Here is a 12,124-nt window from a genome sequence, read left to right as displayed (position 1 = left end):
AACATACATGTCAGTGTTCTCCTCGGCTTTACATGTGAATTTGGGTTAGTAGGAAGTGCCTAAACTAAACCCGGCTGTTACATTTGACACAGGGGCTTTTTTATCTAAAGCTGGTGATGAATACGCAATCTTATGGGGTTTACATCCACACAGCAAAATGAAAGAGACTTATTGGGGGAATTTTTTGAGAATTATTAAAGAGAATTAGTTAAAATATAAATTGGAAGGTGACTAAAATGCACAAGATAGCTTGTTACCTTTTTCATTTCTTTGAAAATGACAGGGCAACTCTGCTAGGTCTGCATTTTAAAGCAACAGTATGTAACATTTACAACATTTACCTTAAAATAAGCTACAATAAGGAGGACAGCATCTGTATTGTTGCTACTTTGGCCTCAGTATACCATTTAACTTTCACGTGATGGTTCAGTATCTCTCAGCTTCTTCAGAAAAACACATGTAAAGCATGTCCTTTAGAGGTGACCCAACGCGTGGAATACATTTCTCAGCTATAGGGGGAGCCCAGGAGCAAGAAATACCCATTCTCGCATAATGCTGCTTTAAAGTATTGTATTTCAGTGGTATTTAAACAACGTTGTGCACCATTTTGGGGGTGTGAAAAAGAAAACTGCATCACATTGCAGTGATTTCTGGGCTGCTGGAGTCTACATTCGTGTTGACTTAATACCTCATCTCTTCACTTGAGCTGATGGAATCCCTCCATGTGGAAATGATGAGGGCAAGTTCATTAAGAGTATGTTAATGTCACTTGCATACAGACAAACTCATACTACTCATTCTCTCTGTATCTGTGATGTATGCTGCTACATACAGTTCTAGTAGAGGTATGGATTATGGTAGTGTCCATATATATGGTTTGGTGTAGAGTGTAATTTAACTTTAATAATGTTCAAAATCCATAATCTTGGACAGTTGCTGTACTTTTCAGTTGGGACATATACTGTTTTAGCCCATATCTAGGCCTTGCCTCCACGCTTTGTTTTGTCCATCTGTTTTTCATGTAAATATGCTAGCATAGCGTTGACGTGGGCAGTTTTAAGCAAGTAAAGTCAAAAGCATAGAGCAAGCCAGACCCCATCAGTAGTTCCAAAAACTGCCACAGCAGCTAGTAGTGTTCATACTGACCCATCGCGGACAGTGACCTGAACGGGCTGTTTTGGTCAGCCCGCTGGTGCCGGCCCCGCAGCGAGTGCCTGTCTGAAAGTTTGCTAATTTCCTTCTGGCTGCCGAAGGGGTGCGAATCTTCCCAGACCCTTGGCCTTTCCTCCCAGGCCAGCAGGGGTGGGTGTGACGGGGGCTGGGTGTGGCCTGAATGATAGCAGGAGGGGCTAGCCCGGCCCTCCATGTAGCCCCTGTAGGGGGGGCGCACAGCCGGAAGCCTGTCATAATGGCCCTCGTCATCCCGGTACTCCTCATACACCGGCGAGGAACACTCCTCTTGGGACAGTGACGAGTAGAAGTCTCTCTGGCCTTCATACCGCCGCAGTGGGTAACCCATCTGTAGGGGACGTGTACTGGTTCCCAGGCGGAAGCTGCCGCCCAGCCGACTGGGGGTTAGAGTGAGGGGGGGCGGAGGGGCTGGGAGCGGTGGAGGAGGGGGGGTAGGGGAGAGCTCCCGGGCCTCTTCAGATTCCAAACCTGGCAAGCAGGTGTTAGGAAGCCACTCTGCTGTCTCCCAGTGGTAGGCTGTGGGACAGGGACAGATTGTTTAGCCAGATGTGATAAAAACATAAGCTAAGCATCATAATGGTATAATTTATACATCATGAAACACTGATTTTGAACTTAGTTGAGGATTAGTGATGTGCACTATAAACATATTTACCCAAATTACCTGTGAGTGTAAAGAACCTTTAAATATATGTAAACTTTCACATATATACACAGTACCTCTTTAACAAAAATGATTCTTTATGGAACCAACAATAGTTCTTCTATGGCATCGCTCAAAGAACCCTTTGTAGCACCTTTATTTTCAAGAGTGTATTTTTTTAGTGTATAGAAGATGTATGAGGCTTCTGTTCTTGTTGGATGCACTGTGTTTTTTTCTGACTGAGGACACAAGCTTATCTAGAGTGCAGTTCGGATTGGTTAAGCACTTCTTTTTGTCTAACAGATCAACAATAAAACACACCTGATGTGTGACTTATATTCCTATTCATGTTTTCTTCTTAAAATGAGGATTTCTGGCACTAACAAAGCAAAAACACGTAAGCAAGTCTATAGTTTAGTTAACTGGCTGTGATTTAAGGCAGGAATACCATGTAACTGAAATAAAAGAAATGATGTGCTTTTGGGCCTCAAACATGCCTTGGCTAATCCGCTTTAACATTATATAGCCCTGTATGTAGTCCTGCGTAATCTCCAGTAAAAATGTTAACTATGGGATCAGGAAGCTCTGTTCCTGTTCTGAACTTTTTCAACCAAACAACTGGGTTCAGCACTAATCTGCTTACTCATAGCTGGAGCTCTGTATGTAAGATTGCTTTGTTTACTGTGTATTGGAATTGAAAATCCTGTTGTCTAAAATAATTGTATTTGGAAAAATGAGGCATCTGAAAGTCGTTCAGGAATCAATGGGAACATACAGTAAATGTGATGTACACGGAAATTGCCTGCAACTCCAAATTGCTTATTGCTCGCAGGATGTGGCTGCAAATGATTCTCGTTTTCCAAATACAACTTAACAGCATTCCTTCAACTTCAAGTCAGTCGTTCAAGTATTGAAGGAATGATTACGAGGCGAAAGTTAACAAAATGAGTCCTTACAATTGACAAAATATTCTTTGACGTATTCAACACATATCTGATCCTCACGGTGAAGATGTGGACTAGCTGTAAACAAACAAGCACAAAAACAAGGTTGCACAAATGGTCACAATGATGAAATAAAATATGGTAAAATTACTAAAACCCCTTAAACATGAAGTCTTATTGATATATAAATATATATTATATATTAGTGGTGTCAAGGTATTAACATATTGGTGTTATCACAACATTGTTCTGGGATTAATTATGTTTAATCAAAAGTAAATATGATAGCAACCACGTCCGAGAACTTCGACGAAGCTCGGACACAGAAGCTTTAATTGAGAAAACGCTTCGACAACTTTTTAAGAGATAAATGGATGATCAGTCACTGGGCTGGATTAAGCTAAGAGCTAAGAGAGAAGAGCTGGGTGTGTGTTTGTGAGAGACAGAGAGATAGAGAGAGAGAGGGGGGGGGATAAGAGAATGTGAGTTAGTTTTGAGATTTAATCCATATTTCATCTTAAACAAAGTGTAATCTACTCTCTGAGCTCAAACGTAGCGATGCTGCGTTTACATCGCTACATAAAACTGCTAGTACGTCACTAGGCTCTGTAAGGAGAGTGACCTACAGGAGGAAGATGGGGCAAAACTTTGTAAAATTAATTTGCATTAAAAATAGGTTAACACGCTAACACACATGATTGATCTGCAAACCTTATCACGTTAACTTATTTTTAATGCAAATAACTACTGTTTAATGGTGACAGCACTAATATATTTACTTATATGTTTAAGGGTTTCAATGGAAAAGCAAAAAAACAAAAGTATTTGGGCATTATTATGGAATATGATATGAAGATGCAGTGAGAATGGTATAGGGTATATGAACAAGATGAGAAAGGAATGGGATTGGACTACATATAAACATCCAGAAGTAGCAAACAGTTCGCTCACAAGTACTGCTATATCTTGGTCCGTCATCCAGGACAGCAACTGTAGAAGAGAAAAGGAGGTTAATTCTTGCCAGTCTGGCCTAAATTACCATTTCACGTCTATCCACACAGAAAGTAACAATGTAACACACACCCATGCTCACATACACTACTGTTCAAAAGTTTGGAAATGCCTGCCATTAGTCGAGTCAAATGTTATGCACAATTCCCAAATTTTCTTGTGAAATGCGAATAAGCTTTCGATGACATAGACTACTGTGATTAGGAGCGGGATGTAAACCAGCAAAATGAAGAGATTCAACCCCTTTGCTTTTAGCAGAATCATCTTTACAGCCCTTTGCATCTTTGCATCGTGTTTTTATGTCTGCAGTGTTGTTTGCAGTTCAGAGCTGCCGGTCAGGACAAGCAGTGCAGAGCATGAGGGCTGAAACCCTGATAACATCCACCATACATCTGGGATAGTTGTGGGAGAGCAACGGAGAGCCCTTTTTCAGATGAATTTTGGCTTCAGCATTTCAGAATGTTAAAAGCAACCATTGAAAAGCTGGGTGTTGTATCCGGACCTCCTGTAGGGACAGTTATTTTTCCAGGCACTGATAAAAGAAATGTGACTTACGGCTTGATAACTCATAATTTATTCAGAAACCCATCTCTACGACTCTTTTTTACATTCTGGGATCAAGCAATATCCTCACTACCCCCCCCCCCCCCTTTTTTTTTTTTTATTATTTGGAAATGCCAATTAAATCACCCATTCATAGCTCCCTCTAGCACTAGCAATGATTCCCCCACTGGGAGGGTAAGGACATAACACGTCTCTTCTGATACATCTGAAGCCAGCCAGCATCTTTTTTAGGACCGCCGCAGATGTGGAATCACCGGGCAGGCGACACACCTGTGGAGGAAAGGCCCCCAGCGTCATCTGCCCACCCGGAGAGAGCCGCTGATGGCAAAGCGGCATTGCTGTAGTGGGGGCCATAGTGGCAGCGCATTAGACCGCTGAGCCACTTGGAGCCCGTGGGTTTAGAGATATTCTAATTTGACTGACCTGTCCTAGCGTAAAAATAGTTTTGTAATATTTGGACGTTTGTTTTTTTGAGGTTTTTTTTCATTCAATTTTTAAAAATTGGATGGAAGTGGATGGAAAACCCACTACTGTGTATTTTATATACAATCACTACAGTAGGCCATGGTGGTACTGTTAGGGGGCTGTTGGACATCTTTTAATTTATAAAATAATTATTATTATTTATTATTATTATTTATTTATATAAAAAATATAAAAATATATGAGTAAAAAAAATGTATTAATATATAAATATAAAATATGTATGTAACCTATGTGCTAGTGTGCTTGACTTTTTTATTTTACACTTCATTTTCATCTGGAGTGTGTCTTCTTAATGAAATAGACATTTTAAACATCACCCAGGAGAAATGTGTTTTAAATATGCAAATCTATGCACTTTTGATTACATAATGTCTCATTTACATGCTTACATGTACTTTTTATGGAGGCTACTCAAGCTAGATACTTGCCAGTAATCAACTGGCAGGGATTCATTGTGATAAAAATGACCCTGTTCACCTGTAAATCTTTTACTGTAATTCCCTGTTACAGTACAACATGCACAACCACCTACAGCTATGTTAATCATTTGGGAGACTTTATAACCTTTTTATAGCTTTATATTTTCCTATTCATTGTTCAAAATCTGTGAAGTAGCTCTGGACTTGTATACCCATATCACTGTATATGAGGGTGTAACTAAGGATATGATATGATTATGATCTAATGTAAGTGCATTGTTTAAACACCCATGTTTGTAATTATATCATACATAAGACCCCTCCTGCTTCATATATCTAGTCTCATTAGCAGATAATGCAGATAATCTCCTTTCACGTTTCCCCTAATTAAGTCAATTTACCTCACTAGTTAGATCCCCCCGTCATGCAATGATACCAGTGCTGGAGGCTGAAGTCTGCCATGTGCTTCCTCTGAGTCACATGAAGCCAGCCAACTGCTTATTTTTAAACTGCCACTATTGCAACATCGTAACATCACTGAAACAGCTGAAGACGCCTTCATTGACTAGCATTGCACTACGTAATGGAGAGAGAGAGGGAGGGTTATCGCGTTACCCACCCAGAGACAGCGAGGCCACATCTCTTGCATGGCAAGCTGTTTTGGCCTGAGATGACACCAGATACAAGCCATGACTCAGTAAAAAGACATGATCTCTGTAATGCAGTTTTTACTTATAATAATATCGGCTCTACAGATTTAGGAAGCCTTTCTGACTAGTTATATTACCAGGACAACATATCCAGGGCTGCTGCAGAAAGCTGACGAGTCGAATCATCAGTCGGAGACCGTCAGTCGACTGGGATTCTTCAAAGGGCTTTATTTTTTGTAAGACAGACAAAAGCTAGGATGGGAGTAAGGGAGATAAAAAATGAGAATCATGAATATAGTTTTAGATTCTAGCAGCGCTGAAAATATCTGGCATGTTGGCTAAAAGTACATTTACATGACAACATGCACTGGTGGTTCACAATCTGAAGTTGAGAAGCTGAGACGGAGGATGGTTTTCCATACTCTTGGACTCCCAGCTAATACTTGTGGCATCTTTGGGGATTAAACCTGCATTCTCCCAATGATGCAACCAACACAGTGCAACTCAGGAGGTTCGAAAGACCATGAGAATATCCAACTGTGAAACCAGTATCATGAAAGTCGTGAGCTGGGTGCATCATGAGAACCCTATTTCACGCATGGAATTGCAACCACATCGCTTCTATTTTATTAAAACTGACTTCAAACCTTTGACCAGTAGTGTATGCATACTGCTGCTTCACTTACCAGATACCTCCCCCTGTCTTTGTCACATTCAAACCCAGCCTTATCCACTATAGTCGGTTCAGTCGCTTTGCTCGAGCTTTTTAAGCGCAATAGCAAAATGAAAATGGTCTCCTTGAAGAAACTGTCAAGAGTTTGAAAGTGGCTTTCATGTACAGCAGGTGTTCTGTCCTCCCTTTCAGAAGGAAGGGAGCACCTTTAAAATGCAGTACAAGTCCTACCTTCATTTTCAATGCTGTCCACCGCGTCGTTGACCAGCCGTATGACCGTCACAATGGAGGCTAATTTGAGGGTGAAGAAAGAATGGCACAGCGTCAGACAACAAAGGGACTGGGTTATTACACTTGAGTATATTTGTCAAACAGCCAAGTTGACCTTTCCATTGTGATTCACAGGAAACCCTCTGTCTCTTCGCAGCGCGCCGATGTTATGAAATCCATTTACACAAAAAAAAAACAAGTGGAAAATTATGAAGCGCTTTAAATCTGTTTGACTGCTTTGTTATACACCGTCGCTGAGTCATGGCGACAATCACATTTTGAGAGGATAATGCCATGCACCGAACCAAAGATAGAGCATAATTACTGTTTTGACCCATTGTGGCCTTTTTGCCTGTCTTTTATTTATTTTTTTATTTTTGTTTCAGAAGCAGTGTTATCACTAATCCCCCCGTTTCCCTAGGAAAGATCATATACTTAAGTCATCTTAATTAGGTGAATGGCATAATTAGTTTGCTATGACTAAGACTCTAATTGTATTATGCGGGTGTCTGAGTGAGTGAGTATGTGTGTGTGTGTGCAAGCTCTAGGCTGTAGGCTGGCAGTTTTTGGTACGAGCACCAGCGCTAATGAGCACCACGGTTTAACAGCTCAGTGAAGAAATTCAGTAGAGCACATTGCAGCCTTGAGATCCTTCCAGTCCTTAACTGAACCTTACTTATTAGTGCAGATTATAGCATAGATATCGCTGTCGTTTTGCAAGCACTTCAATGAATACTCCAGCATTTGCCAGCCTATCCCCTATCAGCCATATCTGTAGTGCGAGGTTAATGACTTCAGTTTGAGGAGTGTATTATTCTGCGATTAGAAAAGAAGGGGAAACCCTGTTGCTTGGAACCTCACTCATAGTAGCCACTTCTACCTTTAAATGAACACTTCCATCCATGAGTTCTTCAAAAATATTAATATTAATACAACACATAGTTCCGACCTCACAAACTGGCAGATGTTGCTACATGGAGCGTCTACCCTCCTCCGCTCATAACCAGCAAGCTGGCTGGCTCTTTTTTATCTGTAATCAGACACCATGTACACTTTTTTCTAATAATGAAGATCTGTTGGTTTATTGGATGGAGTTTGACACAGTTATTCATCAAACAGTTTTATCAAAACATAGTAAACAGCTGCCAATACTAGAATGATGGAGTTTGTCTTATAATGTGTGGTCACTGTGTTCTGGCCGACTTTGGTAAAGCAGGCTGGACAACTCTACCACCTCAGTCTCATGCTTCTTTCATTTTCTGTAATGGCTCTATCTCTTAGCTTGTCCAGAAATGCAAAAAAAAACACATGTCCCTTAGGGCGGCTCAAACCGCAAATTACATTTCCTGACTGCAGTGGGAGCCCAGGAGCAACACATGCCTATTTTTGCATAATGCTTCTTTATTTAAACCTAAGCTCTTTCTTATTCTGTCGGTTCACTTACTGGTCCATATGTGTAGCAGAAAAGCCCATTAACAGCACAATGTTTTTAATGGCTTTGCAAAGAATTAAGTTGTGAGCCAGTTGTATGTATGTATGTATGTTTGTGTATATTGAGTAATTAGCATGGGTTCAGACTTGGCATCAGATTTCAGAAGCAGAACTATCTAACTACCTATCTGACCAGAAAGTTTTTGGACTTTCTGGTCTTTCGGATGTACAGAGAAACACACTGATACGATACAACGATATGACGCAGGTGTAGCAGGTAGAAAACAGATAGAAAAATGCTGGCTTCTACCTTTGAAATACATTAAAGCCCATTATATTTGCCTCTCTGACGGAATACTCCTCTTCCACGAGGTGAGAGGCTTGTGCACAAATGCTGTATCACAGCATGAGTTTTGGTGGCATATGCGACCAAAAGACCAACACTGCAGGTCCCTGGTGTGTGTGTGTGTGTGTACATCAATCAGTGCATCACCCCAGGGGAAGTGGCCACAGTGACGTAAGCATCTGATGCATAAGTGATGACTAGCTCTTGACCCCTCAACCCCAGAAGCAAATAAACAAACAAACAGACAAGCAAACACGTTGCAATACATTCGAAAAACAAATCAGCCGCTGCATAGCAATAATAAACCAGACTAACAAATCCACGGCTTACGAACCCACCCCACCCTGTCCACTCCCTGATATCATCAATAATAATAATAATAAAAAATAAATCTCTTAAATGAACACATTTCTGAAATTGGTTCTCCCCCACTCGGAGAACTGTGGCGGGCTGACGTGATTTAAATGATGGAAAGTGACGTGATTGGCTGCAAAATGCAAAGTGGAAATGCTCTGAGCATCAGCATGAATCTCCCAGTTATGACTTGGAAGAACAAGAAGCCCATATGGAGATAATTAACGGGACAGGCTGCTGTGATGGAGAGCAATGCATTTGCCATGTGCTCAATCAGCTATGCTCTCAAATACTATTATTGTAATATTACTGATTACTGATGGAATGTAGAAGCTATTGCAGGGGTCAGTTGGTCATACAAGTCTTCTAAAGCATGGCTTGGGACTTGCAGTGATAGTTTGCCCTCCCTAAAAATCGAATTTACCTTATTTCCTTTTACCCAAACACAGTCAATCAGACATTTCTGGCAAATTCAGACAAAATGAAACACATATTGTGTCTAAAGACTGTGTGTGACATGTATGTACACCCTACACTCCCACAAACCACACAGGCTAGGTCTATTTGGCTACAATCACTACATAAGCTATACTGCTTACACGCCAGACTTATACAGCATCACGCAAAAATCTGGGCACCCCTGGTCAAAATATCTGTTACTGTGAAAAGCTAAGCAAGCATAAGGCATAAAAAGCAAGATTCCTTTCTTACACTAAATGGACAAAAGTATTGGGACATCTGCTCATTCATAATTTCTTCTGCAATCAAGGATAGTAAAAAACAGTTTATTCTGCGTTTGCAGCAGTGATTGTCTCTACTGTCCAGGGAAGAGCATTGCTGTAAGGATGTGCTTCAGTGCCAAGAGCGTAAGCGAGATCGGAATGTTTGATGATCGCCATTCTTCCTCATCCTCAACTCCCCAGCTCATCCCAAAAGTATTGGATAGACCACCAACCATCATTCCAGAGAACACAGTTCCACTGCTCCACAGCTTAATTCTTGGGGGGCTTATACCCCTTTAGCCCACGCCTGGCAATAGGCATGGTGCTAATAGGTTCATGTTCATCTGCTCCACATTCCTTAGAAGGGGTGTCCACAAATATTTGGGCACTTAGTAACACCTCTTCCTTTCAGTTTGGCTGTCTTTCCGCACTGCTTTTTTGAGGTCTATCCACTTTGAGGGCCATGGCTTGACTTCATCTTGTGCCTCTTGAGGTAGTTCATTGTGGGTGTTTGCTTCCAGAATTTACTGATGCATCAGGCTTGTTTAAATGTTCCTTTAAAAAAAGTCTGACACTGAAGTTTGTGGGGAGGATGCAGGAAGAGAAAGATTAGCTTCTGATTACTTGTCCATGAAGGTAATTTTTGTGAAGGTGTCGCTGCACAGTAGAACAGTGCACCACCACTCTAGAGTCTAGGTCTTTTGCAGTCAAACAGGGATTTGATTTGCCTTTCAAGCAATCCTGCGAATCCTGGAAAGATGAGACTTGACCTCCATCAGTCCTGTTGACTGCCATTTCTTAATAGCATCACGAAGTGAGGCTACCTGAAAACGCTTCTTCTCTTCCTCAAACTGAAGGTTTTTCAATAATGAAATTCTCATTAGTCTGTTAGTTTGTGAGAGAAGCAATAAGTCAATCCTAAGCTTTAGGTCCAGCTCCCAAGCTGGATGACACCATCTGGGTTAAAAAAATGGCAAAGACAGAAAACTGATGCTGTGTGCCATGGACTACACTAGCAGAGCTCTGGGAAACACCCAAGTGCCTATAGTCATAGTGTTCGCTTCTCTAAACACAGTTAAAAAATACCAACGACAAGGGCAGCCAGGTGCACAGTTTCCATGTGAGTGCAAACAGTGATCACGCTGATTCATGCAAAAGAGTGTGTGGGAGACTTTTTTCATGAGTGTGTCGTTCGGATATAGGAGAGCTGATTAAGCCATTAAGTGTGAGACCAATTTTTTTTGGTTAGGAAATTAAAAAATCCCGTAGTGTGTTCCAGGCTTGAGGGAGAACTTTCACCAAATTACGCCTCGCTCCAGGACAACTAACGCCTTGCTCCAGGAAAAATTACACCTAGCTCCAGGACACAGTGACAGTGCCATAATGCTATAAATTGCCACGAGTGCCGTGATCTCTTGTTCACGGCCAGGCTACCGCTACCCATATGGAGTTAGTGTGCTGGGGCTGGAGTGAGTTTGTCTGGGTCATGAGCAGTGTAAGCTTGTGTGTGTGGTCACTTCATGTTTTATACAGGCCTTACCATTGTCGTCGCAGGAGTCGGATCTGACAGAATCTGTGTGAGCCTCACTGGTGCTGCTGTCTGAAAAATAGGTGGCCTCCTCCACACCACTGCCGCGTTCTACAGAGGAGTGGAAAACAGGTTACAGGTTACACACACACACACACACACACACACACACATATATGAAACCTAACTGCATTGCTGCATGTTGCAGGTATTGTTGGCAATGAAAGCATGCTGTTTTATGATTTTCACCATTATAATTTTTTGCTTGTAGCTCAAAATGAGCAATAACATTTTGCCAGAACGCGGATTTCAAATTTTCAGTCAGGACCATATTTATGTTTGTTGACTTGTTATATTGCTTCCATTGTGTGATCATCTTTGACACTGTACATTAAAAAAAACATATAAAGATATAATAACTGTTAACTGAAATTTTCAAGAAATCAAGAATCAAAAATCCTATGGATTACATATGGAATTTTCCATCTATTTGCCAACCACTTGGCAACACCTTAGGAACCACCTGAGCCTGCTATTAAATCAGGATTCCATACCAACAACACATGAGCCCCCTAGCAACACCATAGACACCATAGGAACGACCTGGGATACTATACCAATGGCATAGCAGCCACCTAGCAACACCCAAGGGAACCACCTCAACAACATAGAAACCACCGACCAACAGTATAGCATCCAGCTAGCAAGCACAACGCAACACCATGACAATCACCAGCAATACCATTACAAACACCTAGCAACACCATAGCAACCAGTTAGCAACACCATAGCAACCACTTAGCAACTCTATAGCAACCACCAGTGTTTCCAGTGTTTTTTTCAGCGGCGGCATTCCCAATCCCATTTTTTGAGCTGGAAGATACGAGCTGTA

The 12,124-nt window shown here is 41.4% G+C and overlaps 1 protein-coding gene across 1 annotated transcript in view; it reads right to left on the bottom strand.

Moving 5' to 3' along the window:
- Window positions 1–509: 509 nt before the first annotated feature.
- fat3b (FAT atypical cadherin 3b) overlaps window positions 510–12,124 on the bottom strand; it is a 102,766-nt gene continuing 91,151 nt past the window's right edge. The window contains exons 28-31 of the mRNA XM_072659515.1: window positions 11,245–11,343; window positions 6,813–6,872; window positions 3,730–3,768; window positions 510–1,707 (exon numbers count right to left, since the gene is read on the bottom strand). Coding sequence (XP_072515616.1) covers window positions 1,127–1,707; window positions 3,730–3,768; window positions 6,813–6,872; window positions 11,245–11,343 — 779 coding nt within the window. The 3' untranslated portion in view covers window positions 510–1,126. The remainder of the gene's footprint in view (window positions 1,708–3,729; window positions 3,769–6,812; window positions 6,873–11,244; window positions 11,344–12,124) is intronic.

The sequence above is a fragment of the Salminus brasiliensis genome, chromosome 16, assembly GCF_030463535.1.
Source record: "Salminus brasiliensis chromosome 16, fSalBra1.hap2, whole genome shotgun sequence".
Lineage (NCBI taxonomy): Eukaryota > Metazoa > Chordata > Actinopteri > Characiformes > Bryconidae > Salminus > Salminus brasiliensis.
Note: the sequence above shows the minus strand (reverse complement) of the source record. Positions and strands in the feature narration are given on the sequence as shown.